This window comes from Penicillium expansum (genome assembly GCF_000769745.1).
Source record: "Penicillium expansum strain MD-8 chromosome Unknown contig7, whole genome shotgun sequence".
Taxonomy (NCBI): domain Eukaryota; kingdom Fungi; phylum Ascomycota; class Eurotiomycetes; order Eurotiales; family Aspergillaceae; genus Penicillium; species Penicillium expansum.
Window position 1 is genome coordinate 43,678 of NW_015971304.1, and position 27,850 is coordinate 71,527.

The 27,850-nt window shown below is 48.8% G+C and overlaps 9 protein-coding genes across 9 annotated transcripts; 3 read left to right on the forward strand and 6 right to left on the reverse strand.

Moving 5' to 3' along the window:
* Positions 1–383: 383 nt before the first annotated feature.
* PEX2_002220 (Spo12 family protein) lies at positions 384–827 on the reverse strand (the record flags this gene model as incomplete). Its single annotated transcript, XM_016737500.1, has 3 exons — positions 384–471; positions 529–618; positions 676–827. The coding sequence occupies 3 exons, from the start codon at positions 825–827 to the stop codon at positions 384–386; spliced, it is 330 nt and encodes a 109-aa protein (XP_016598936.1).
* Positions 828–1,301: 474 nt separating this feature from the next.
* Positions 1,302–3,917, reverse strand: PEX2_002230 (Sad1/UNC domain protein; the record flags this gene model as incomplete). Its single annotated transcript, XM_016737501.1, has 1 exon — positions 1,302–3,917. One exon carries the CDS (start codon positions 3,915–3,917, stop codon positions 1,302–1,304), a length of 2,616 nt encoding a protein of 871 aa, XP_016598937.1.
* Positions 3,918–4,523: 606 nt separating this feature from the next.
* PEX2_002240 (uncharacterized protein) lies at positions 4,524–4,883 on the forward strand (the record flags this gene model as incomplete). Its single annotated transcript, XM_016737502.1, has 1 exon — positions 4,524–4,883. The coding sequence occupies one exon, from the start codon at positions 4,524–4,526 to the stop codon at positions 4,881–4,883; it is 360 nt and encodes a 119-aa protein (XP_016598938.1).
* A 23-nt stretch (positions 4,884–4,906) lies between these two features.
* On the reverse strand, positions 4,907–6,829 carry PEX2_002250 (putative serine/threonine protein kinase; the record flags this gene model as incomplete). Its single annotated transcript, XM_016737503.1, has 1 exon — positions 4,907–6,829. One exon carries the CDS (start codon positions 6,827–6,829, stop codon positions 4,907–4,909), a length of 1,923 nt encoding a protein of 640 aa, XP_016598939.1.
* Positions 6,830–12,865: 6,036 nt separating this feature from the next.
* PEX2_002260 (uncharacterized protein) lies at positions 12,866–15,413 on the forward strand (the record flags this gene model as incomplete). The annotated part of the gene is made up of 6 exons (XM_016737504.1): positions 12,866–13,030; positions 13,366–14,123; positions 14,182–14,268; positions 14,319–14,614; positions 14,680–15,139; positions 15,224–15,413. 6 exons carry the CDS (start codon positions 12,866–12,868, stop codon positions 15,411–15,413), a joined length of 1,956 nt encoding a protein of 651 aa, XP_016598940.1.
* A 377-nt stretch (positions 15,414–15,790) lies between these two features.
* On the reverse strand, positions 15,791–18,797 carry PEX2_002270 (vacuolar protein sorting protein DigA; the record flags this gene model as incomplete). Its single annotated transcript, XM_016737505.1, has 3 exons — positions 15,791–15,875; positions 15,930–18,510; positions 18,581–18,797. 3 exons carry the CDS (start codon positions 18,795–18,797, stop codon positions 15,791–15,793), a joined length of 2,883 nt encoding a protein of 960 aa, XP_016598941.1.
* Positions 18,798–19,156: 359 nt separating this feature from the next.
* Positions 19,157–21,736, reverse strand: PEX2_002280 (ubiquitin C-terminal hydrolase family protein; the record flags this gene model as incomplete). Its single annotated transcript, XM_016737506.1, has 5 exons — positions 19,157–20,265; positions 20,328–21,018; positions 21,081–21,449; positions 21,509–21,595; positions 21,665–21,736. The coding sequence occupies 5 exons, from the start codon at positions 21,734–21,736 to the stop codon at positions 19,157–19,159; spliced, it is 2,328 nt and encodes a 775-aa protein (XP_016598942.1).
* A 1,334-nt stretch (positions 21,737–23,070) lies between these two features.
* Positions 23,071–24,300, forward strand: PEX2_002290 (mitochondrial 54S ribosomal protein uL5m; the record flags this gene model as incomplete). Its single annotated transcript, XM_016737507.1, has 3 exons — positions 23,071–23,321; positions 23,427–24,122; positions 24,177–24,300. The coding sequence occupies 3 exons, from the start codon at positions 23,071–23,073 to the stop codon at positions 24,298–24,300; spliced, it is 1,071 nt and encodes a 356-aa protein (XP_016598943.1).
* A 355-nt stretch (positions 24,301–24,655) lies between these two features.
* PEX2_002300 (STE11 family mitogen-activated protein kinase kinase kinase) lies at positions 24,656–27,506 on the reverse strand (the record flags this gene model as incomplete). The annotated part of the gene is made up of 4 exons (XM_016737508.1): positions 24,656–26,926; positions 26,986–27,137; positions 27,196–27,269; positions 27,325–27,506. 4 exons carry the CDS (start codon positions 27,504–27,506, stop codon positions 24,656–24,658), a joined length of 2,679 nt encoding a protein of 892 aa, XP_016598944.1.
* Positions 27,507–27,850: the final 344 nt, after the last annotated feature.

Consider the following 27,850-nt stretch of genomic DNA (forward strand, 5'->3'; position numbering starts at 1 on the left):
CCTAGAGGCATAGAACTACATATAGCTACGTCAAATATCAAAGTCCTAACCCAAAAAAGGTTTGATTTCATTGATCCCAATGTGCTCCATGAGATATCCCAATTACAGATCCATCCATCCCATACCCCGTACACACAAAAAAACAAAGGCATTGCAGGTCATCACAAAAAAAGAAGAAAAAGAAGAACATATAGAAGAATAAAGATCCCAGCTCAAGACCTGATCGTATCTAAGATCTCAAATCTGCCTTTCCTCAATGCATCCGACACAGCGACCGGCGCCGAGTAAAAGAGATTGAAGGAAAGACCATAGGACCAGAGTCTGAGGGGAAAGAGAAGAAAAGAATAGAAAGAACCAACACATGTCAAAAGACCTGGATCTTCTTAGTTTTCAGTCCGGCCCTGCTCGGCTGAAGATTGCTCGTAGCTCTTCTTGCCGAGCTTGGCGAACAGCGACTGGGGCTTGCCGGCACTGCAGATTGTTAGGTTGGAGGTCCAAAGTATATTAAGTCGACAGGAAATCACATACTTCTTAAACCGCTTGCCCTTGATATCGCTCAACTTCTTTGTGCAGGGGCTCATGATGTCGTCTGAGGGTGAGACGTAGGAGGTTGGTTGTCTATTATGGTATGTTAGTTTCTTATATAACATAAATGAAGATATTAAGAATACTCACTCCTCACTCGTGACTTTGCCCTGCAACACCTGGCGATGGTACTCCATTGATGAGATGTCTGAGGCCTTCAGGTCGGTCTTGTCACTCGCGTTGGTCAGGTGGGTGTTGGTTGAGCGGTCGGCCAGAGGCTGAGCTTGTGTGGTTGCGTCCATTTTGTGGATGTATAGGGATGTATAGGGATTCAAAGAGAAGTACAGTGAGGTGTGGGGTGTAGTGTGTAGTACAGAGGATTGAGAGGGAAGAAGGTTAACAAAAACAAATCGGATAAGATGAAAAACGTGTGTTGGAGAAAAATGGGAGATTGTTGTCCGGGCAACTGAGTATGACGCCACAACATACTCCCTCAATGAACCTTGGGATATTCAACTTGTTACTATCACAGGTTTTGATTTATGGATATCTGAGTTTAGAATTAAAGGAATGTAAATAACTCTAATCACAGTAATCACAATAGTAAACAAAATAATAAACACAGAATTCAACCAGTGGGAATCATATTGTCGTCCAAACGTACACGCAATAGAGTACATAGTACAGTGTACAGATGCAAAGCGCTAGTAAATAAAGATCAGAATGCAAGGGTCATAAAGGTATGGCTAAAGCCATTATAGCCGTTAAAAGGAGGATCACAGGTCGGGTGGCCTTGAATTATCGAGGTCGGTAACCAGGTCAACATCAGCCGGTGTAGTCATATCCAGGTCAACAGGGCGTCCATTCAGGACAGGCGGCGTACTCTGAGAGCGGGGTTGTGGTGTCGCCAGAGTAGGCACAGACATAGACTCCGGGGAGGCAGGTTCTTCCACCTTGTCCGTCTCCTCAACATCTCTGTCTGTAGAAGAGGAGGAGGTAGGAGTCGGAGGGGAATAGGCCGCGGTCGGACTAGCAGCGCTATCTTGATCAGACGAGTCAGACAGGTTTCTGCGATGGCCCCTGTTCTCACGGTATGAGGACGAAGTTGGGCGTGTCGACCCCGGGCTAGCCGATGGAGAGGCAAAAATTGGAGATGAAGACCGCAGACTGTAAGACCGAGCAACCATTCTTTGAACGGCAGGGAATTCCATATAGTTGCCTCCCGACCCCCGTGAGAACAGAGCCAGGGCAAAGCAGCAGAGGACCATGATGCTCTGGATCACGGTGACTCTCTTTTGGAAAACTAATTCGTCGGCAAGGACACCGAGCTGGCCGCTAATGGACTGGACTTCTTGGTGGTACTCCATGCGCTGGTGCTCAAATTCAAGAGCAACAGATCTCCAGACATGGTCGTACTGCTCGCGGAATTCTCTTAATTCATTGAGGACGGTTACGTTGAGGTTTTCAAGGAAGGTAGATGTCTTTGCTAGCTGTCGCTTCTCAACCTTGTTGAACGCATCGCGCAAGATGCGAGACTGTTCCTCGATGTAAAGAAGAGACAAGGTTGAGTTCGACTCAAGCATCTGGAGTCGCTTGTGGACGGATTTGAAGAAGGATTCTTGCGTTGTGGGGTTTGCAGATGGCGGTTGAGTGTTGGTAGGTCTCGTGGACTCTGGAGGAGGACTGTTCTGCTCCTCTCTGGCATTGATAGTGGCTTTCCCGATGGTCTCCGATGTGGTAATCTCCTGAGCAGTCGCTGAAGATACGCTTGAGGCATCCGGACCAGTCACGACATTTTTGGCAGGCTCACCTTGCTTCCGGGTATCCTCGGATTTTGGAGGGGTGGGTGGTCCAGCATTGGTCGCGGAGGGACTGCCTGCAACTGCAGCAGTAGAGTTCGGTTTCGGTGGTGGATTGGTCTGATCCGTTGTGGCTGACATCGACGAAGTTGTAACACGCGGCCCATCATTAATGCCGCATATATCACTATCACTGCCTTTCGCAAAAGGCGATACAACCTCAAATGGACGGTTCGGACAGATTTCATCCACTGTAACGCTAAATTCTACCGCAGGGATGAATTTCTCGACCAGCACCTCGACAGGCTTGCTTTCCAGTTCTTCGAGGAGCTGATTAGCTTCACTGGCCTCCAATTCCTCGACCTCGGCGCGGTCAGAGCTTTCGCCATGCTTGTACTCTTCCATCATAGTGGTACCATGCACGCGAATTAAGCTGATAGGGCAAAAGAACTCATGCCCATAATGCGTGAGGAATTCAACTCGAAGATATCGAGCCCAAATAAGCGAGTTCTCTACTGCGAAAGCTTGCACCTCACGAGTGTTGCGTGCCTCGTAGACCCCAAGTTCTTTCCATTGATCTGGTTTCGCGGGATACCGATCTGAGACACTAACCCGGAATGTGTGGAAGATAGAGCTGAAGAACTCATAGTTGGCAAGGACAACCGTATCAACCAAAATATCATCGCACAGTTCCAGGATAAGAAATTTGTTCTGAGCGCGACACTCATTGAGCATATAGCTATCCTTATTCTCAATAAGCACAGAAGAGGAACCCTTACACTCAGGATTCGTCTTCAGCACCGTAGCCGCACAGTCAAAGGAAGCATAGTTGAACCGCTCCTTGCAAGTAGTGCCAGCATCCTTACGGCGCGACACATCTCTCTGGAGCGCACTGTTCGCGTGTACATCCACATTGCCTCTTCTATCCGCATTCCCCGCCTGCCCGGCGTCGCGCGACGGGATATGCGAGCCCCAAGCGGTAGGACTAGCCTCGGGCGTCTCAGCGCCGAATCCACCAAAGTCCAACTCGATCTCTGAGTCATCACCGAGCGAATCCAAAGCATTATTGATTCCTGCCGGCTGCCGACGGTCTTCCTTTCCAGCTGCCGCGGCACGTCTGCTCCCTCCAACATTCTCGGCCGATTGTCCGACCTTCGCTAGGTTCTGTTTCTTCCAGTCCTCAAATGAGAGGAAACTAGCACCGTCTAATAGCGAGTCTGTATCTTGGTCCTGCTCTGCGTTCTGATCTGCGGTCGTTCTCGCTGTCTCTTCTGGCACCCCGCTTGAGATAACGGGTGGACTAACGACCGGGTCGTTGGTTGCCGCACTTAGATCGGGCGATATCGAAGCAAGGTACATATCGCGACCCGGTCCCCAGCGCGTCTCCAGGCATGGTGGCAGGTGGAAGAGCTCCGACTCCGTCTGCCATGTACTCTTCACTGGGCATGTTGTCACCGGTGTCGTGGGAATAGCAGCCTGTACCCCATTCGAGGGTGGCTGGGAGGTCGCATTGGAGAGCGCGTTGGGGAAAACAGCCAAAAGGATCGAGGCGGGGTATATCCAGGAAGTCAATGACCGGCCCGCGGTCAACATGCTGTCGGTTGGGTGATCAAATAGTAGCACTTTTATAGCTCTCTCGGTGAGTTCAAGCTATGAAGTCGACCTGCATGCTATGCGCATCGTGGCTAAGAGTAAGAACAGTGGACTCGGGGGATTTCTTGTACTTCGCTTTAAGTGTGAGATATTGCGATTAAGCAAAGCCAAGCTTGGCGACAAATGGCGGTCTCCAGAAAGAAATGGATCGATTGGAACGAACGGCAAGTGCAAGTGGACCGGTGGCATCCCAGCACCGACCTCTGACCGCCTTTATCGGGCTTGGCCAGTGCACTATCACGCTACGCCGCTACTCCGCTACTCCGTAAGTCGTAGAACGTTTATAATTCAACAATATAAGATTACAACTAGTTTTAAGACTACTCGTTACATGAAATTTACAGAGATCCCAATTCTTCGCGGATGATGATCAATTTTCCCTTTTCACTGTCTCATATAACTAGTTACAGTATAACACAATCAAGAGAAAACGGCCGCGGTTGTTTCACCAAGGCATCATACCAGGCAAGATCGGCTTCACCGCAACTCATTCCACCCTTTTCCCTGAAGAATCCACGCCAACCGTGTAGTTCGTATGGTATGCAAATGCCTCCCATTCAGAATCAAATATCCGCCAGCGCATTCCGAGCCAGCCTTCTAACCTTTTTGTGGTTTTTCGTACTCGTTGTCTCCGCCAGTGTCCGTCAGCCCCGGTCTGATATTGTACAGGAAAGAAAGAAAAAAACAGTTTGGACGACCGGGGAGGGTGATGCAATGCACGTGGCAAAACACCATCGAGGACGGACGGAAACAGACGAAACACTCAATCCAAGAACAAAGAGACATAAGACAAGAGAGCGGAACATTAATTTATCGTGGGTAATTTTGAACTTTTTTTCCCAACTGAATCGAAACATGCAAGCAGACATCAACATGAGGGGAGAGTATAGGATGAGGGTAGAATGAAGTGCAAGGGGATGCCGAGCACCCTAGAAGTGAGCATCATGCCACCCACCGACGAAATCGAGATCATCGTCAATGCTTCCATAGTCAGGAGGAATGAAGCTGTTAGAGACGTTGCTGCGCCAGTCCTGCCGTTCGAGCAAGTGGCGACGGCGAGCTTCCACAGGCGACGCGGGTTTGGATTTGGTCTGGTTGTATCCGCAAGTGCCTCGACCCCAATCGTGTCGCCGAGCGTTGGCAGCAACGCTCTTAGGACCAAAAACCTCACGCGACTTGCGAGGCTTGTACTTGCGCGCTTCGTCTTCGGGTTTGTATTTGCGTCGCACGTCACCAAGCATCGACCACTTATCGGCACTAGAAGGCTCTGCGTGGGAGGTCTGCAAGGGGCGAGGCGTGCTACTTGACGCACTCGAGTCGCTGTCTTCGTCCAAGGAAAGATCCCCCAGCACGTTAGGTTCCATCTTCAGATCCACATCTGGGCCTGAAGAGCGCTGGTTGACAGAAGCGGAGTCCGGCTCGCGCAATCCTGGGAGGATAGCTCCCTGGCTCTCTTGGCTCCAGCTGCGAGAGTTCTGCTCCCGTCGTTGAAGAACGGCAAGATCCTCATTCTCAGACTCCTCTTCGTCCCACATGTCGCACCAGCTCTTTGAGATCTTGTCGGCACCTTTGTTACCAAAGACCATCGACAAAGAAGGCAGAGGCTTTGTTGCATGCGACGGCAGTGATCCAGTGATTGAAACCGGATCAGAGCGAGGAAGAGTCGGTGCCTGACGCTTGCGAAGGTTGAGCAAGACGAAGGAATCACTGAGTTGAGAATCTAAAACAGAAGATACTGATGGAGTTTCCATGTGCGACGAGAACCATGAGGTGCCCGCAGCTTCGGAAGCTGGGAACAGATCCTCGGTATAACTCTCGTTGTCCGGGATGGCAGATAGTTGGCGGATAGCCTGGGGAGGGCTTGTCTGGAGCGCCTTTGCCCATGGGAAGGAGTCTCCCTGGTTGACATAGGGACTCTGGAGAGACGGGGTGCGAAGGGGCTCGCGGTTGGCACTAGCAGCAACCACCTCGCGGTCTTCGGTGCAGAACTCATCGAGAGATTCGTCGTCGGTAGTGAAAGAGACGGCGCGGCTGATGCAATCACGCACCTCCGCCAAAGACCTCTTCGAGGGATCGATGGTCAATGCATGGGTCAAAATCTCGTAAGTGTCCTGAGACATGTTGGGGAAGATGTCGAAAAGCGACTGGCGATCGCGCACATAATCCGCAAAGAGAACATCGGATTCGGTGGGGGTGACGAAGGGATTACGAGCGAACAGAATGTTCAACAGGCAGATGCCCACAGACCAGATGTCGGCCTTGGCAGGGGAGTATCCCGTCATGGTCGGATCATATTGCTCGGGGGCCATGTAGCGATCACTGCCTACACATGCCTCGTAAGACCACGAGTCTTGCGTAGCCAGTCCAAAGTCGCCTAGCTTCATGGAACCATCCTGTGTCAGGAAGATATTCTCCGGCTTGATGTCACGGTGATACAAGCCTTTGGCATGCATGAAGTCGACGGCACTAATCAGCTGTAGCATAAAATCCCGAACATGTTCAGTCTCCAATGGACCACGGTTATGGCTGATGGCCTCGTATAGATCTCCATTGGCACAGTACTCCAAAACAAGATATTTGTGAGTCTCGGTGTCGAATGTATGAATCAAGTTAACCAGATTCGGATGAAAACCAAATCGTCGGTGACACTCGAGTTCTTCGGAGCGATCGTCCGAACTCGTTGAGGTGGCCTTGATTAGACGTTTGATAGCAACATCCTGGCCTGTCTGGGTATCTGTGGCAAGGAATACCATGCCAAAAGACCCGTGGTTAAGAGGTGCCACAGTTCGAAAGCGACCATCCAAAAGTTGGCCCTCAACGAAATCTTCGTTCAAGCAATCCATGGTCGACATGTTGGCCTGATGATCCCAAAAAGGACGAATGCAGAGATGAGATGAAATGGGGGAACGGACAGATGTAATGCTCCAACAAAGAAATGAAGGTGAAAACAAGTCTATGAGCCGCTCAAAAGAACACTCAAGTGTGTGAAGAATGCGTCGAAGTGTGACAAGCAAAAGCAACCAGGCTAATGAAGATTAAAGAACAACGAAGAGAAGTATCAGGCTCGGAATCCCAAGGTGGATAGAGACGGGCGAAAAGAAGAGCCGGGAGTGGTCAAGAGATTGGGATGAAGGGAATCCTGACTGGCTCGCAATGTCATATAAAAAAATGTACTGGTGAAAGGTGATAGACAGATGAAAAGAGGAGAGAACGATGGCGCAGTGGCGTAGTTGAATGGACCCAGGAAGGGTTGTTGACGCTAAGGAAATGGGTAAAGACCGTTATGTGCTCATTTGTATTTCGTTTTTCGTTGGTTAACGGGAAGGGGTCCCAGGTGGACGACACGAATGTGTCAAAAAGAGATAGATAGGTGTTTGAAAGTCGGCCTGATACCGGATGAATCGAAGAGAGTCGAGATAAAGCGCTGCGTGATATCGTAATTGGACAAAGGTCAAAGATGTATAGGAGAATAAATGGAAAAGAATCCTATGAACACCGGGTTCAAGGTCAAGGGCCGTGACTCAAGTTGAAGATAATTGAGATTAATGAGTCATGAGGCCAGATGGTATTGTTGGGGCAAATTGGTTGGGCGAATTGAGGGATCCGGTAGAGCACCCTTCTAATCCAAGTTGGAAAAGGGGAGATACTCGATGCCAGGTTGCCCCTGAGGTATGAAACTCCGGAAGTGCGCTCACGACAAGGCTCAACCGAAGAGACGTATGATTGTCCACAACGGAGGGAATACCTTCGTGTGGATTGAAGTGACCAAGGCTGGATGTATTGATAGCACAATGACAATCCAACAGACCGGTATTGGAACCCTTTTATCGAGTTGATGGAAGTGAGTCACCCGAGCTCAGGGTGGACCCGGAAAACCAAGGAAAAGGGGTTTAGGACGGAGAGGCGAGAGAAATACTCTTCTGTCGAAGGTAGATCCGGATCAGACCTTCGAGCTTGAAGTTGTCGATAGAAGAGTACAGACGGTCCAGGGTTGGCAGCGTCTTGATATAATGGCAATCAGACACGGCAATGCTGGTAACCTTGGAGGCGTTGGAAGTAATCGAAAGGTGACGGATAAGTGATGGGGCTGAGAGAGGATTCGGGACGGTAGGAAGGCGGAAGGGGGGGATGGAATATAGGAGAGCGAAAGAGAAGATGATAGGGAACGAGGGAAGATGGATGTTGATGGTATAAGGGGACGAGAGAGAAGGAGCCAGGGAGAAGAGGTGTTGTAAAGGCGTGAGGGGAATTGGAGAGGCAAAATGATTGGCTATACCGTCTGATACGGTAACATACAAGTCTTCCCTCGTGGGCGGTTCATCCGTATGATCTACATTGTCCAGCTAATCCACTTAATTTGGCTGGCACCCGGAGGTCCTTGACCCGTTTCCGTCTCCCGGGGAAACTGGTAACGTATGGAATGAATACCGGTATTGACGTCTAATCGTCCAGGCTCTCCAAGTTTCATGAACCTTCCAGGCATTCCTTATCCTTGGTCAAAGACGTCAAACGTCTACGTGATCTCGATTATTGCGTTCAAGACGGAATCAGTGTTTAAGATAACGCGATAACACTAAATATCATTGTTGGTTGAACTTTGAGCCCATCACATCATTTACTCAACCCTATCTTTCACATTTCAGACTTTCAGACTTTCAGACTTTCTTCGAACTTCCCAAAACTTTCGAGAATCTGGTTCAGAGACAAGCCAGTCACAATGACGGTCGACATCAGCAGGGGCAGCCCTCTCTCTTGGACTTTCGTCGGCCGAGGGCGGATCAGGGTGGCGCGCTACTCCCAATGCGTATAATTGCGCAGCCAAAATGGAGGAGACTGGCCAATCAGAATGGATGATCCGGCCACTATTTACAGGCTGCATGACGCGATAGAGTGGGATGGCGTGATCTCTTCTGATTGGTTCACCCCGGATACCTACTGCAGTCGGGTTCAGTTATGCTGTGTCCAAGGTTTATGTGTACTGTGTGCTGTGCCTATGGGAAGGTACCCTTTCCGCAGGTACTCATGCACAGCGGGACTCGTTTCGGATGGTGTGGACCACCCTGGACTAACTTCCCAAGGGTGTTTTTCTTTTAATTCTACTCTTATTAATTCTTCTCTCCCAGTTACACCACTTGCTGCACTATCAACGTTATTCTTTGCCGCGCGGGATTTATGAGACAACATTCGTCTGACCCATAATTATCGCACCAATATGGTTTGCGGGGTCCGATGCAAATGCGACTATCTTCTATATCATCACAAAACAATATGATCATCAGTCGGGAATATGTCGTATGGATCGGACCCAGTTACTGATGTGTTTCCAGTACGAGTAAAGGGAGGTTGGAGAACGATCTCAATCCAAGAACTACAAGACACGTTGCGTTGTACTTTGAGTGGAGCGTGCTCCCAACTGTCATGAGTCCCAACCACCTTTCAGACACCCACGCAGCCCTGTCAAGCGGTGAAGGGAACGTCCTCGCTGCCCAGATGGCCTGGCCTTAGATCAGGTTTGACCGCCTCCTGCGGCCTGCAAGGTCAAACCTTGCAGGTCTCAACTTGATAGGTACGATGTATGCACACTTTTCCATTCAAAGCATGCTCAGAAGTACATAGTACCCGGACTCTTGAAACGATAGAGTTGGGTGTGGATGTGTGGCACGACTTCGGCGTCCGGCAACTCCTGTGCATCACGCGACGTCCCATATATTTTGCGTCTATCATCACCCCATTCTATCCCCATTCCTGTCGGAAATATCAACCACCCCCCTTCCCCCAATCGAATTCTTGGGCTGTACGTTTTATATGGAGAACACCCACCCCCTTTCGGTATAATGTTCCCCTGGGTTGCGTCGTACCTAACATATCATATATTGTACGCAATGTACGGAGTAGTGTACACAATATACTACTTTGCACGGAGTATTGCAGGGAGATCTGCAGAAAGGCGAAGTGCACGGCTCAGTATCTGGTCCTGATCTCCCCCTCCATCAGCCAGCAGCCATTGCAGTTGGCTCCGTGCTTGTTGTTTCCGATTCCTTTCATGCAGACTCTTCGCCGAGTACAACGTATAACATCAATAATAACGTCTGTACACGATATTTTGCATATATATAAAACTTATTCCATCGTCTAGTCTATACTAACCCCCCCCCCCCCTGAAAAGCAGTCGTCATCTAATGTTGCTCATGCATCAGAACAAAGCGATCAGCATGTAAGAGTCGACCCCAGCGATAACTTTTATACAACTGCCCTATCAGCCCCGGCCCTAGATATTAGTTGAAACGTGTCTCCTCTCTAGGTTTACTCTAGGGGTACGCTTGCGTAGTTTTGCGTACATAGCCACATCCATAACTAAACAATTAAACATGCAGTGATAAACATGATACCGGGGCTGGAGTTATCTTCCGAATCCGAAATTTGCGATATGAGATATGAGATACGAATTGCCTTATCAAGTCTACGGAGCATACTCCCGAGTATAGACGATTTGGGGCGATTAAGTGGAGGAAGTACTCTCCGATAGGGACGATAAGAGTCATCCTCAGACCGAGGTCGGAACAACATACGGAGTACGGAGTACAAGTAAACAAGATAAGATGTCCATGGTTCAATTCGAATCATCATTATCATAGACTATGATTATCATAGACTATCATGCCATACCCCGCACGATCGTCATTCCATGATCATATCCGGACGAGTTCTGAATTTTGAATTCATGTTAGACGGTATTTGAAGGGTCATGATAGTCCATGTGCTATGTAAATCCGATAATGGAAGTTGGTGTGGCATTGTAGTTACCTAGTATAGTTACTTAGTATGCAAACTATGTAGTATACGTATGTCCGTTGAGATAATGAGATCATGCTTATCATCGTATACGAGAATGGGAGAATAGATATGCCAAGTCAAAAAGAGGGGGTGAGATAGCCGAGCAATTACTGAGGGACCACTTCCCCGGATTTTGGTCTCAGCTGGTTTTCCTCAATTGGACTAATCTCGTAAATTAATCCAATATGTTATGATAACTCTACTATTAAATACTATTAAACATGTGCTGCATGCCGAGCCATTCTTTGTTTCACTCTATATACACGAACCGGAGCCAAAGCTTCATCGCATTTTAATATTTTCAGTCTAAGTATGTAAGCTCAATATGATTTTAAGACATAGGATCCATTGAAGGTCCCGGCGCACTGCATATGGCCTGTGCGACTATGTTGTACTGAGCACGGAGTACTATATGTACACCTTCAAGACATCAACATGCATTTACATTGCACGATGTACGCAGCATATTGTAGGGCGATCCCAGCCTCCTGTAGGTCTCTTTTTCTCCGTGTACGACTCCGCGCTGCTGCAGGAAAGAAAAGCAAAGATTGGAATTTTCAAGGTCAATGCAAGGGTCCTTATTGCTTGAGGCTTTTTTTTTTTTTTTTTTTTTTTNGTGCGGAAGAACTTTCATGCTGCGTCAATACGTTTATGCTTGACAGGTCGAGCTCTTCTTACCGTTGCCGAGTCAACACGGGCATGTCTCCCCTCCTTTTTTGCCTTGCACAGTGTCTGTCGCCTTTTCTGCGGGGGGCATTGTGTTGGCAAATTGGCTACTACGATGTGCAGCATATCGGCCCTTGATAGCGCCGCTGTTGTAGTTCATTAATTGTCTCATCCTAAATCTTTATACCCTGTATGCTCTATTTGAAGTTCCCATTATAACACGATAGTCCTCATCTGAATTTATATTTTTAATATGAGCATATAATCTCGCTTATAACGGTCAAGCCACGTTATTTAATATAGACGATAACATAAATCCAGGTGGCAACATATACAACATAGAGGTATAGAAGCCATAAACAAAACACCGTCCTCGGCCTCTTAATCCCATGCCACATTCCACAGGGTCCTGTCAACGTCATTCCACCCTGACATCCCCCTTTCCGCTCAAGGTGGATCATTGTTACACTTAAATTAATAACTCAGAAATACTGTAATTTAAAAGACCTCATAATTGAGTGACGTTGAGAGACCCATTTGAAACGGAAAATGAGTAATAGGGTGGAGACCACCTAAACAGGACCAAATGGACCTTTGGCAGTCATTTATTGCTTCTATTTACAGAGTATGGAGTACCTCAAATTTGGATTGGTACTCATTAAGCTCCGCTTGCATCTTGACTCTGTGTTTATTTGGTCATGGCGATGCGTATTGTAGTTCGAGTCTGTGGCGAGTGGAATCGTAATGCCATGGTCGTGTTGGGAATCGGCAAACGGATTCACAATCTGTCCCTTGAAATTGGGTCTAGCCCAACAATGAATCCAACAGTGATTATGCAATTAACGTTGAAAACGGGATATACGGAGTACAAGGTACCCAACTTGTTGACATGTGGATCTGGTTGTACACATGGCCACGTAGACGGATCACATAGGCTGATTGTCGGTCTTCAACCTTCGTACCTGAGGTGAATTGCGCTTGTTCTTTTACTTCGTATCTAGGTAATTCTCTATTCTATTTGTTTTCGGTACCTATGTTTAAAAAATAAAAGACCCTTGATTGTTGTATGTGTACTTTCAAGGTTGTGAGTGGAAGATCTGCACTGTACGATAATATATCTTTGATAACCAATTTATCTCTTCATCATATTTCTAGAATCTGTGATCCACCAAAACATATACATAGATCAAGAACTTATACATCTTAGCATACATGCATCGTAGATTGATTTATTCCACTCACTGAAGTCGCGACGGAGGCGATGATTCATAGCAGGATGGCCTCTGATTGGCCGAGAAACCCCAGCGCTCCGCGATAAAAAAAAAAAGGCGCCAACTCAATATCAAACCCCGAGGATGCCGCAAGAGAAAGTCACTCGATGATGCAAAATGAGCAAGCGGTCGCTCGAGGAGTCCAGGGCAGGCGCGCGTATGTCAACCGATCCCGATAATAATGGATTGATGCCCATTCAGGACCTGCTCTCTCCTGGCGAGGAAGAGCATGGTCAATCATCCGGACCCTCCAAGAAGCCCAGGAACTTCATTGCTACTGTTGTAAGTGCTCATATTGCTTCGAATATCATATTCTGCGACGCGAGCGAGTCGTCCGGAGGCCGCTAACCCCCAGTACTAGGCGTGTGAGACTTGTCGCTTGAAAAAGACGAGATGCGACGAATCGCGGCCGAGATGTGGACTATGTAAGTCGCTTGGCCTAGAGTGTGTTTATAATGAGCGTAAATCTTCAAAGTAAGTCATCCTCAGTTGTTTCTTTTTTCAATTGCTTATACGATTACAGACGCGATCAATCTCTCACGATGATCATGAGCACTCTCCATCGACTAGAGACAAAATTGGAAAACATACCAACGTCTATTTTGAGTGATCTGCAGTCTCTTCGGAGCCAGATGAGTCCTCCTACTCATGAACCACAGACGCAGCTATCGCCTGCCTTCGGCGGCAATGCCAACCAGCCTCTATCAATGCTGCCCCCCATCGGGGATAACTTCACACCCGCGGCAGCTGGGGATGGAGATGATTTTGAATTTGAAGAGAATCAAACAAAGTCAGACTCTGCAGGCCGGATCTCTATCTCTTTCAGTCAGCACGGTGTCATCGTCTGGCCTGGAGCAAGACAGATCCTCCCGAAGCAGTTACTAGCCGCCTATGAAATGCTCGGGAAAAACTATGTCATTGAATTGGAATCGACACGGCCTCCCCTGCCAATGTTTGCTAGTCCATATCCGTTACAGGCTGGAGATCACTGGCTAGAAGTACTTCCATTAGCAATGATCAGAGGTCTGGCGGATGCGTTCTTCAGTGTGTTTAACCCCTCCACGCCGATTATGGACAAGGGGTTCTTCTTTTCCTTCACTCTTGGCTCAGCCATTGAGAGTGGCTTTGGATCTAATCTAGAGAGCTGCCTGGTGCTTAACGTGCTAGCATTGGGCTGCCTCGCTGTTCGCGCCTACCAAGAAGGAAACTATCCTTTGCCCGGTACTCAGGGCCATCGATTCGAACCCCCAGAATGGATGAACGTGGTTTACGAAGAGCAGCCTGGACTACGATTCTTCAACGAGGCTCGGCGACGTATCGGCTTCTTGATGTGCGACAACGATATCCAAAGTTGTCAATTCTACCTTCTTTCCTCGTACGTATCCATGCCCCAAGCTCACTCCTATATGCAGATTGATACTCATCTTCTATAGTGTATATTATAGCCAGATCCCTCGTCCGATGGATTCTTGGACAATGATTTCTCGCGCTGCTACTTGCTGTCTATCAATGTTGACGAAGTGAGTCCTGCCCTATACATCTCAAGATGATGATACTGACTCGTATATAGCCATAATGTGAATTTCGACGAGTGGGAAGGCGATATGAAATCCCGTGTATACTGGAACTGTTTAATGAACGAGACCATTCTCGTACAAGAGCTGCACCTCCCATCAAGCGGTCTCTCTCGTCTCGAAGAACAAGTCCCAATTCCCAAATTTATCGGCTTCGAAACAACCGGCTACGCCTCAACCCGTTTCAACTCATCGGGCGTAGTTGACGACTCATACTTCCAATATCATTTCCTGGCTCAGGTAGCCCACCGCATCATCCTCACGCGGATCCGCCATTCCCTCTACTTTTACTGTGAGTTATCCTGACAACCAAAATTAAAGCCAAGCTTCATCCTCTAACATCCATCCTCCATCTAGCGGACTCAGGAACCTTCCCCCTCCCGGCAATAAACACAGAGCTGCACCACCAACTAGAACAATGGCGCACGAACCTCCCAACAACAATCCAGTTCAACAACGCCCCCTACTCTTCTCACCCAACCCCAGCAACCCCCTCCATCCACCCATCGCCATCCGCCTCAATAGCATCTCCAGCGCACCTCTCCTCCCCAAGACCAAGACATACAGATCCGAACCAACCCCTCTCCCCAGCCATAGCAGTAACAGACGCCATGCTGAAAGGCCGACACATGATCGCACGCTTCCACATCGGCCGCCCATATCTATACAAAGCTCTCCGAATCCCGCATCTTCTAACAGATGAAGACTTTGTGCAAGTGCAAAGCGGTCTCCAGAATGCAATGGACTGGCCGATCACTCAGGGCATCTTCCGGAAAATGAAGAGCTGCATTCCGATTAAATTTGCCTTTTGCTCGCAGTGAGTTATCCCTTCTACAATTCCCTTTGCATACATATATCACTATGTGTTTGAACTAGTTTGACTGACTCTTTTTCGTACCAGGTTCTTTGGCCAAATCCTGCTCTTCTATTGCATAGCCCATTCACCAAGTGCCCGTCTCCGTGAGACACTGCCTGATGGCTGGGAACACTGGAATGAGGAGATGTTGGGATTTTTGGAGGACTGTGCACCGCACAGTCCGGCCGTTGCACAGGATCTGGAACTGTTGCGGTATCTTTGGCCTGAGAACTAGGTATTCTGCACTTTATGGGGGAGGTATATTCTACGTTCCCTATTTCCTTTCCAACTACGTTTGTGGGAATTTGTTTATTTGCGCATGGAGTTGGGTATATTCTTCACAGTGTATTTGCTGTATTTACGCATGTTGTATCTCTTTTAAGTGTGTACAAATTAATATTTGGATCCGAATCACATTCAGTATAGCTATGTCTATATATGAGGGCTATGCCTCATTTATCATGTAGCACCTGCTTAAGACAAGGAAGGGTATTGCGAAAAACAAAAAGCGAGACTGAAAACAAATGTGTCCTTGCAGGAATATTCCCTGGGCACCACACGAAAAAAATATTAGACGGCGCCTCATGCCATGGCGAACATGGGAGATGCACATCAGAGAGCCCAATCCTCGGCCGTCTCCGACTTTGCGATGAACGGTTTATCAATTTGTTTGATGGCATGGTCACCGCAGAGGATACTGCGAAGAATTATGGTTAGTGAGATATAATAAGTCAATAGAGAAGATACATACCAAGCTTCAGCGACTAGCCCATCTAATTCCTTAACGATCTCCTCACGCCGCGAGGAAGAGATATCACCACTGCTGAGCTGCGTCTGCAGATCCCGAATATACTTTTTCTTACCACCAGCGCCGTCCAAGACTTCCCTACCCAGACAGTCACTGTGGAAAGCATGCTGGCAGGGAAAGACGAAGAACTGACGGCTGAGAACAGGTAGCGAGCAGATCCAGCACCTCTCACCCGGTTCAACGATGGCGTAGCGAGTATCGAGACCGGAAATTTCACCGCGGATTTGGCGGGCTGTCAGGGCTGAGTTATCCATTTCCTGGCGGAGCGAGTCGATGTGGCGCGAGTAGTCCTCCAACGCAGTACAAATCTCATCCTTGAAGTCGTCGATGACGACAAAATCGGGGAAGAATGGGATCAAGTCCTCGATGCGGAGCAGCTCGCAGCGGCGTAGGAATTCGATTGCTTCTTTGATGCCCGTGCCCGGTTGGCGGATCTTTTTCTCAGCAACGAGGAGCCATAGTTTCTTGCGGAGCTTGTCGTTGCCCTCAGGGCGGTCTGCGACGATCGCGGCGAGTTCTATGTCTTTGTGCTCCAGGGCTAGCTCTACAGCTTGTAGATACTGTCCCATTGTGCTGTAGATGTGAATGCATGACTGGATTCGTTGATTTTGAATGCACAGGCGAAGTGCGAAGTCTGCATCGTATGGAGGGGGGGATGACGGTTGCGATTGGAGATAAGTAAGCAGCCCAGCCTCAGATGGGGAAGGGCTGGAAGCATGGATTGAAATAAGGGTGTTGTGGACCGCTGCGGATGGATTTGGGTGGTTGACAATGATGAAGTTCAGATATCGGACGGCTTGGTTCTGGTTGAGGGAGGAGACGCTGGCAGATTTGTTGTAATTCAACAACGCGGGGATCAGTCTCTCAGGATCAAGGTTTGTCTGTCGCATCAGGATATCAACCAGGTCTGTCGGCTTGTGTGTCATCAGCACACTGCTGTATTTGTAGAACACATCGGCTTCACTTTGCCGCTGCAAAACCTTCAAGGCTTCCAGCCATTTCTCGCGCTGAATCCAGTACGATAGAACATAGTTATAATCATTCGTGGCTGTTGCGAAGAACAGCAATTCTTCCTCCCGCCCGTGGCTGCTGATAATGTCGTATACTGTTTTCTTGTCCAAGTCTGCTTTGTAGCTGTTCACAAACTCTTGGAAATCAGCTCGGATGCTGCCAAGCTGATCCTTGATTTCTCCAGGGCTTGTGCCTTCTGCCAATTCAGCTTTGGTGGCGATATTGTCATCGAGGGAATTCAACTTTGACATGAACAGTTCCACAAGCCAGCTCGCAACCATTATTCTTTGCATAAGCGAGGCCTTCTTGTATGTTGCCAGCTGTGAGAGGAGGTAGTTCCGCAAAGCATCATGCTCTTTATGATCAATCATGGTAAGGCAAACCTCCTCGAACCCTTTGCTGCTCTTGCCCCATACTTTGGCTGCCTCGAGGAAGTTACCCTTGCCTGCCAGGAAATCACCCGACGCAGTCATAACAGCATCTCGCTGGGAAGCACCCCGGGCATACTGAAGGGCCTCATCGAACTTTTGCTCCTTCAAAAAGATTTTCCAGACATCTCTATCCTCATCACCTGCTACAACTTCAAAAATGGCCTGGCTGGTGAAGAGCCAATATGTGTTTTTGGTGAGATCTGTCAAGAGACCCAGCGCGCTTTGCCCAAATTCCAAAACAGGTTGATCGTGGACAACTTCCTGACTGAGACGATTGACTGCGACCACTCTGCCCCCAACAAGTGCCAGGACATGCCACTGTGAAAGAGTCATAGCAGAAATGGGGTCTTGTATCAACTTCCGCCCTCCTCGCGGTGACTCCGAAGCTGGAAACACCGAGCGCGCAAGCATATTTGCGGTCTTGAATGGAGACTCCGACGTAAGAGGGCCATGGTATATCCCCTCAGAACTGAGCCACGCAAACTGCCTTTCGGTATACCCCTCGGCCTGGTAGCTCTCTGAAATCGTGGGCGAGATGACTAGAGAAGACGGCGCAGAGGCAGATGGGGTTGTAACTTCGTGGGTCGTTGGCATCTCGCGCTGGAAAAGCTCCAAATACACGCCGCTTTCCCTTCCATGCCTTGAGACTCCTGTCCGGCCAATAAAATGCAGTAGCTTCCCATAGGTTGCCACAATTACCCTTCTTTGATCAGTCTTGGAGGATACCGGTTCCGCCGATATTCCAACTACCGGAGAGGCACCTGGCACCTGGTAGACCGGGGTGGTATACTTCTCCTGCCGGTAGCTGGAGGGTTCAATATAAGTCTCGTAGACATTGCCATCAGTGGCCCCAATGAGAATCTCGCGAGTAGAGGCGGTGGGTAAAGAGGGATTCCAAGCAACGCTTTCGATTGATACGCCTTTTAATCGTGACAGGGGCTTCGGTTGTCGCGACGGTGACTGGGCATGGAGATAGTAGTTTTCGCCGAGGGTTGTGGTGATAATCAAATGAGAAGCGGACGGATCGAGGAACATGCGCCGAATCACTCCAACTTCCGAGGATTTCTTAGGGAGATCGATATCTGTTGTTCATGAGCACGGTTAGAGCATGTTGTGGCTGGCATTTGCTGCGGGGAAGGTCCGGAAGCCTACCTTCGACATCTTCAGGGGAATCAAGATCGATTCGGAGAATGCGATTAGTTGATAAGGCTAGCACAAGCACATTATTCGCAACTTGCGCTGCAACGAAGTCCGCAGCGACGGAGAAGGCCAATTGCACACGTTCAACATCGAACATGGGGAGGGAAGAGCTCGGTGGCTCCATTAAGTTGCTCTGAGCAACATAACTGCTGGATCCGTCCAGCGCCATGGTGCGCTAGCTGTAGGGGCGCTATCTCATGCCGCTCATACAAGAGTTGAGGCAAGTCGAAGGTTTTGCGAATTGATGCAGGACGGAATGGGCTCTTGAGGTTCGAGGAATGCGGAGGCCCTAGTGTCTTGACACCTTAGGCCAAGACCTCGGATCACCAAATCAGAACTACATCCATACGAGTGCTCTAGGCAGATCTATAACACAGCAAAAGAGACACAATTGTAGGTACCTACTGATTTCAAGCTAAATTAAAAACACCAAAGTCACTCCGCTCATACATCATGGGTATCATCGTTTGTGAAACATGCAACAGCTAGACTGGGTATCTAAAAAAAAAAAGGCATCACCAGCCTGGCTCACATCACTGCACATTCCCGATCCAATTTCCTGTTCTTCTCCTTGGATTTCTCCTTTGACTTCCCTTTATTCCTCTCGCGATCCTTCGTTCGGCCTCTTCCACGCTTTTCCTTGCTCTCAAGGGCAGCTGGCCCAAGTTTCATATCATCCACAGTGTCATCAATCTCTAATGCAGACTCATCCCCTTCATTTCCCTCCGTAAATCCGTCATTGCTAATTTTATCCCGACTAAGCCGTTCAGCAAAGCGTGAAAAAGTGGCACTGATTCTATTTTCACCCGTTTGGCTGCCAGTACGGCTTCCGGGATTGCTCCTGGCCGATCGAGACCCACGGCGCGAAAAGGATATTCCCTTTGTGCTTCCTTCTTCCGTCGGTGCCAGCCTAGGCGATGAGGATGGAATAGAGCGTGGCTGAAGACCAGCCGGATTGCTGGTTTCTGAGAATGCTATGCTGGATCGCCTTGCGATGTTGGCTAAAGTTTGCGCATTAGTCTCGCATGGCCCTGTGACTTCAACACTTGGTCGGTCAGAAGCAAGGTCTTCGAGGCTGAAATCTGTTAGGTCCCCTAGTGTACTGCCGTCTGACGCCCGAGACGATGGTGCATTTGGAATGTTGGGTGCAGAGGGATCTTCGCTGATCGGAAGAATTTGGTAGAACAGAAGATAAGGAGATTCGGTCTTCAATGCGTGATCAATATCAACCAGTGTCACTCGTTCTGCTGCAAGGTCGTCGAAGCGCATCCAGTGTTTTGATGTCTCCGGGTCTTCTGGGCCGGTGGTGACAGGAGCGCCGGTATTGGGGCAATTGGTACCTCGAACAATGGAAATATAATGCCCCGAGTCAACCGAATTTCCCCTATGGCAAACCAGAGCCTGCAAAGAGAGTTTAAAGCTCCCAAAGATAGGAGCATTCGCATCCAAGTTGTCATCTTGGATGAAGTGAGGCAGGCCGATCTCGGTTGGTATATCAATATGAGTATTGAGTCTGACTGCCCTCCCGTCTGGCAAGAAGGAATACCGTTTCAGACACATCCCAAGAATCGGCCGTTTTGAGGAAAAGTGTGCTGCAACTTGCGCATCATTTGTTGGTGTATTATCGGTATACCACGCTATGCAAGATCAGCTCAGTTCACGCAAAACCCAAAGAACAGGGCGGAAGGAGATGACATACGTATCAAACTGAAAAATTGCCATGCAGGCATCATTACTTCCTTCTTGTATGAACCCCTTCGTGGTTGCGTATTCCCACTAGTATCTTGATCTGCACTAGTATCTTTCTCCGTATTCGAATCTTTGGTCTTCGTATCGTCACTTGAATCCGGAAAGAACCGCTGTCGAACAATACTACCACGTCGACCAGGTGTCCGAGCTGCCTCGAGGGATTCACTGAACTCACTGAACGATGACCAGGGGTTTGGTTTTTCAACGCGCGACGTGTTTGTTTGAACGCGAGACATGGTGGGCGTAGTCTCAATCTCCACTGTTTCAACATGTGAGGTAGACCCTTTGGATATGGAGAGTGAGTCCATCGATCTGATCGAGGTAGTGGTGTTGCGTCGTTCCATGTGTCGTTTCACTTCAATCATGTTATTGAAGTAAGCTTCCAGACAGTCTTCCAGTGTGAGTGAGTGTCCGTCAGTTGGCTCGGGCGGTATGGCAACTTCGAGAAGCCTCTCATTGACGAACTTATGGTCGTCACTTTCATCCTCCTTTCCAGTATGATAAATGTCCATCTTCAAAGTCAGGAGTGGCAGTTCTAACTTTTCTGTAATGAAAGTGAATGCTTCTGAAGTATCCTGTTGTTGAAGTTTGGCCGCATCTTCCCAACCACACTCTGCTAGGGCATCCTGCAGGTGTTTTGTCTGAAGCCAACTAGTCAATACCAGCATAGAAGATGAGGACAACATTGAGTGTTATAACTAACCATGTCTGTAGTGATGAGATTCCCCGATCGCAGCAGATTCACCCACAGTCTCAGAAGGATTGCAAGCTTTCGACGAGGCTCATCATTAAATGATTTATAGAGAATGGCCTCAAAACAATCGAGGCGCGCAAACATGGCGAACAACAACGCGTCCAGATAGCATGTTACTCCTTGGCGATTTTCTGCACCTAAGAGCTTGGTGTTGGGTGTGTAATTCCTGATGATTCCCTCGATGGAGTCCTCCAGCAGAAGTAGTAGGCTGAATGCCTTCTCTGTGTCGCCTTGTGTGGTTTGCAATGCATAATTGATGTGCTCTTCATCTAAAGCAGTGATTCCAAGTTGTTTAATTCGTTGAGCAAGGGCTTTGGTCTATATGTGGACATAATGTTAGATGGGTGCAAGCTGACCGTAATGCGCTTGGACCATACCTTCTTCTCATGATCATCATTATCTGCCAGAGTCGTCTCTGACTTGAAAATTCCATGGAATAGAGGACGTGAAAGTATGTTAGATGCCTAAGAAGTAGCATTAGCCAATGCAAGATCTTGTTTGAAGTATCATCAAGGTGTTTTATGTGTGCATACCTCTTCTTTGCTTTGCTTATTCAACTTATTGTGCCGGTCGCGACGCGTCAGAAACCGATGGATACCACTCATTATTGCGGGTGGATAACAGAGAGAACACCCTTAAAAGCAGACTTTCTAAATTGAAACGAAAAATCCCAACATTGGAGACATGCGGGGGATGAGGAGACCTGTAAACTAGCTCAGAGCTTAGTCAAGGCTGCAGGATTTCATAGGGTTTTGAAAAGCGCATGTAGAATACATCATAAGTAGAGCTCTCCTGACATGAACACGCGTCGAAAAGAAGCAAGCAACTGAGACAGGTGATTTGGAAAGTCGATGAACCCTCCAGGTCATCTGCGGGGCAGAGCGGGAAGAGACACCTAAGGCAGGAGCTCGACCTTTAGGCTGCCAATGTTCACCTTTGCCCTAATCTTGGCAATGTCACCGCCTGAAGAGGGCGGTGGTAGAACTTCGAATAGAAATATAAATATGTGTAGGTATATAGGTAAGAGTCAGATCCACCGTAAGAAATAATAAAATATTCAACATATATCACTTCATCCCACAAGCAAACTCGGGAGGATCGTCTTAATCAGTAATACCTTCGTCCAGTAGGTGTCAGATTCAGACTGATCCTCGTCTCTAGATTCTTCTAGAATTTCAAATCATTACAACCATATAAGTGGCTAAATTGTAGCTGCCTCTATAAAACAAGAGTGTGGTTCCTTCCAGAATAGGGTCCAAGGCTTCTTTATCCATGAAGATAGGATACAGGGCTATGATCTTATATAGAGCCCTATAAGCTCCTAGTAACGTCTACTTATAGCACATTTATTGTCTCTCATTTTATAATCACTTCAACTATATACATAGTACCTATATGCAAATAGTTACAAAGAATACAATCGTTCATACCGCCAAATTTTCTCTTTTGATCCTTTGAATGGCCGTCCAGCAAAGGTCCTCACAAGTGGTCTATTCCAGCTGCGTAAATATTGCTTGACCACCACTCCAAGACCAATTTTCAGCATTGTGTGAGTATTCCTCGTCAATTAACCTCATTCACTCAAGTAGTAAGCGCGGTAAATGGCCTCTGGAACAAGCCCTATGTTTGGTCTTCGGAATTTGGTCAAGGCCTCGCAGATATAGATAGCATCTGTCCTAAAATTAAAAGTAATCAGTTACACCACTCCACATTGAGACTATTTGCCATGAACCAAGGAACAAGACCAGGATCGAGTGACCAACTATCCGAGGTATCCAAGGTACATAGGTAGTTAACTAGTTAACCAACCAGGTGGATATAGTGCCTGTTTTGTAAGGCTTTGGTATCTGGCTGCTCACGTGATGGGATTATCTGCGCGAACAATTTTTGGTAAGGGCCCGGGAAGATCACCACTCCATCACACCCCATTTTTCACAGAATGGCTGCCAGAGAGCCATCCAGGTACCTAACAAGGGCCTTGCCCCGTGCCTCAGTGCCATCAATTCGCCCTCAAGGCTTTTTATCGCGCCGCAATGTCTCCGATGAAGCCCCAGCGAGGCGTCTGTCGGACCACTTGACCGAGCTGGAATCGGCGTCGTCTCTGTCAACGACTGTTCCAGACAGCGCAGCAGCATCATTCGACCCGCTTGCACGAGCAGCCGCTCGCAAGAACCAGCTTCCCCGAGGCCGGTAAGAGCCCTCCGACTACATCTCCAGTCATGCGCATCTGCAAACATGGAAACAACATCGAACCCATTGAATGAACAACAACTAATCCCGACCCCTTAATTACAGATACCAATTCCGCTCCCCTAAATACAACCGTGGTCCCCTCCACCCTCACCAACCGCCACCACCATCCCACCCCTCCTCCCGGCTGTTCGTCCCAGGCCCCTTCTCCGCGCCCCGAGCTGGGCAGACCTACGAATCAACCGTCGCCCCCGACATCATGACCCTGTGCTATGTGCACACACCACCAGGCTTCAAGCCTCCCCCTAAATCGGCCCGTCTCCGCGAGTGGGACGACAGCTCGCCTTACCACAAGAACCGTGTCCTCCGCGGACCCCGTGGTGGTGACGTCCTGCGTCTGCTCCGCAAGCCGATCAAGTTCAACAACATCCCGGAAATCGAGCGTATCACAATCCACAGTTATGTCAAGAACGCCGCGGCTGAGAGGAACTCGTCTTGGCTGCACGTCGCTGGTATTGCTGTCCAGGCTATCTCCAATGTTCGTGTTGAGACTTTCAAGTCCAAGTCTAACGTTGCTCCTTGGGGTATTGCGTCTGGCCGTGACTCTGTCGCTGTTAAGGCTGAGCTGTATGGCGAAAATATGCACCACTTCCTTGGTAAGCTGGTTGATGTCGTCTTGCCTCGCATCAAGGATTGGGAGGGTGTCAAGGGATCCAGTGGTGATAGCAGTGGTAACATTACTTTCGGTCTGATTCCGGAGAATGTTGCTCTGTTCCCCGAGCTTGAGATCAACTACGACATGTAAGTGTTCTCCGCGTTTCTAATGTTGTGTCAAGGCTAACCTTGCTTCCATAGGTATCCTCCTAAGATGATCCCTGGTTGCCACATCACACTCCACACTACCGCCAAAACTGACAAGGATGCACGACTCCTCCTGAGTGCCATGGGTATTCCTTTCTACGGCAAGATTGTGAACTAAATCGGGTTTACCTGGTGACTACTCTTGGTCTTATATTATATCTCCTTTTGGATAGTCTTGTGATATCCAGCATGTAACTTTAGAGAAGACCTGCATTATGGTCGTTGTGATTATTCGAAATCGTGTACTATCTTTGGCTTAAATTCAATCTACATTTACAGCGAACAACAGTACACAGGATGGTTGGAAGGTGGTGACAGGCCTTTGCCCAGTTGCATTAATTACTACCGCGAAAGAACCCATGGCCGAGTTAATCGTTTAATAGACGGGCAAATCACCATCATACGTAAAATCATATTACATACATGCATCGGGGAGACACAGAAGAAAGGGAAAGGAAAATGGCTACTGCTGATTATGCGATAGGTGTAGCCAGGAACTCGCACTGGAGCAGTTCATCAGCACTAGGCCGCTGCTCATACTCTAGGTGGAAAGTCATGTCGAGGAAATCCACAGCCTCCTGGCTCACATTGTCTGGGGCAGGAGGGCGAGCCTTGTTGCTGCCAATAGCGAAAATGGCTTGCAGCTGGCTGCAGTCCGGGAAGGGATGGGCACCAATGAACATCTCCACGACAAGACAGCCCAAACTCCAGATATCGGCTTTCTTAGTGTGCGCGGTCTGTCGCACGACTTCGGGCGCCATCCAGTACACACTTCCCTGGAGGGATGTGCGGTGGATATGAGAACCAGCGCCGCCACTGGCGCGGGCCCCGAGGAGGTGGGATGCTTCGACACGCTTGGAGATACCGAAATCGGAGATCTTAACACCGCCCTTGTTGTCAACTAGAATGTTGGCACCCTTGATATCACGGTGGATGATATCCCGGCCGTGGAGGTATGACAGACCGGCCAAGATTTGTCGAACGAAGTTCTTGACAAGGGGTTCTTGGAAGGTGTTGTATTGCTTCAGCATTGTAGCAATAGACCCACCAGGCACATACTCCAGGAAAATGTTGAGATACTGGTCGTCGGCGACAGTACCAAGATATTGCACAATGTTCGGGTGGGACATGCCTTGCAACAGCTCGATCTCGTGCTTAAGAGCATTGACCATGAGGTTCTTCCGCTGGTCAAACTCTGTGCCCTTGGTAGCAGATGGAATTTCAACCTGCTTGACAGCCATAAGCTCTCCAGTAATAGCATGAAGAGCCAGGTAAACGCTTCCGAAAGAACCCTCGCCAATCAGAGATCCCTTCATCCAGTTCTTTGGTGCAAAGTTATTTCCAGCCAGGAAGTCTACAAGGCCATCATCCTCTTCTTCGCCATCCTCGGCTACAATCATGCTCATTCGGTCGTTAAAGGAGCCACCATCTGTGGCGGCGACACTGAGACTCTCAAAGCTCTGGCGCGACTCGCGTAATGGGTTTGGTTCGTCGGAGCCACTCTCAAAGGAGACATACGACTTTCGGTTAGGCTCTGTCGGTGACTCTTCCTGAAGTGGCTGAAGAGAACTAGATGCAATAGAATCCCGATATGAGGATTGAGGTAGGTTGAACTTAGAGACTGAGATGGGTCGCGGCGCTCGTAGTGCCTGTGCCACTCCAGGACCATGGAGCCATGCATCGGCAATGCTGGGAATTGGAGGTAACTGGGGCAATGGTGGTAGAGGAGGGGCATCTTTCATACTTGATGCAACGCTGTAGTTGCTCACGACACTCATACGACTCGCGGCACGACTTAGACGTTGAGATCTGCGCATGGTCTTCTCAATATTTTCTCGGTCATGACTGGGGAAGAATGATTGTAGTTCGTGAATAATCATCTCACTTGGGGGTCTTTGTCCGAAGAACGAGCGGAGTTTAGCCACAGGATTGCGTTCACTGTTCGGTCCTTGCGATTCGTCAACACTGGAGTTGGACGGGCGATGTCGAGGGCCCAGCGGAGAAAGTGGCTGCTTAATATTATGCCAAGATTCGCCGGTAAGTTGCTGGATCTTGTGTTTCTGGCGCTGGTTGGAATTATTCAGAGCGTGCTGATGGGTGGCCTGGCTTTCATCATATGCAAGCTGAGATGCACGACGAAGCTCGTCTTCATCGGGTTCCCCAGCATGGATCTTCCGTAGAATCAAGCGACCTCGCTCGGACTTGTTGACGCCATCGCAGATCTCCATGAGCTCCGATTCGGTGAGCTTCCGGCAATTTGATTGTTCTGGATCTAATCCGTCCAAAACATAGAAACAATAGTTTCTGTATTGGTGTTCAGGAAGCTGTAGTTTCTTCAAGACACACAAAATAACTTCATCCGGTGTTCTGCAGCTTCGAATATCCAAGACCTTGGTTTGTCCACCGGTGTGGATAACACGGATTACAGGGGAGTTTGATGGAAGGGGCCCCATTGTGAGACCATCAAGACTAGGGTTGCGAGGATGGGAGCTCGGTCGGGCTTCGTTCGGAGTACCAGGATTTCGGCCAGAACTTGAGCCACCTGAAGATGGATGATTAAGATAGTCCTTGCGCCATGGGCCTCTTTCGGAGTCAATGGGGGGTGGCGACGCAGGCTGAGACAGAGATTTGCTGTTCAGATAACCATCATCAGCCAGCTGAGATGTGCGTCGGTATGGTAGCCGGGAATGAGTATAGCGGGAGGAATTTGAAAGCGCCGTGGCTTCGAGCGCAGCTAAGGTATTCTGCATCGTCGACAATTAGCATAAAGTAGAGACGACCAATGTAATGCCACATAACCCACAATGTTCTTCTGTCGTGACGTTGTTCCGGATTTGTTTCTGAGTTGCTTGATAGCGATGAAGATGCGCACTCGGTCGCCCACCTTCTTGATGCCCATTTCTTGCAGGATCTTCTGGTCGCATTCAAGCAAATTATCTCCATTGAAATTGTTGGCTGTAAATCATTAGTAAGATCCTGGGTGCAAAATCGGGACAGCCGTGCGTATGCGTACCTCTGAATATCGACTCATATTGCCCACATTTAATGCTGTGGAGCCAGGCGACCACTCGTCTCTCATCCCAGGACCTGTCGATAGTCAGAATCGCTGCAGGATCTCGGTTTATTTCTCAAAAAGCCTTACCGGACCGACGCAAGCTCATCTTGACCCTCCGAAAGCTCCGACTTTGTTGGGCTGGCAAATCCCATCCCATCCTGAGCTCGTGTGGCCGTCGCGGGTCTTTGGGAAGAATTGGTGTGGTATGCGCTCGGTGTTTGAGATGCAGATGCACCCGTAGGTGCTGAATACTGCTTAGGGGCCAACATGGCTAAATCAGGCCAAGCGAATAATTCGTCGGGTTCACGTGCTGGTCGCTTGCGATTGATCGGCACAGCGTTCTTTCCTCCACACTCTCGGGGGGGTCCTTCGTGTCAAGTTGAACGGAGGATCCGAAGAAAGATGCAGCGTCGGTTAACACATAACCTCGGTTCCCTGGTATTCAGTCAGCCGCATGTTCCAGGTGGGTTTGGTTCTCACTCAGCGGGGAAGTTGCTGAGGGGTCGGGGGAGGGAATGAGACAGTAGAGACCACCACGATGAATATTGGAAGACACTGACCAGGGTAAAACAATGGGTGATTCCAGCAGAGCGGGCGAAATCGAAATGAGGGA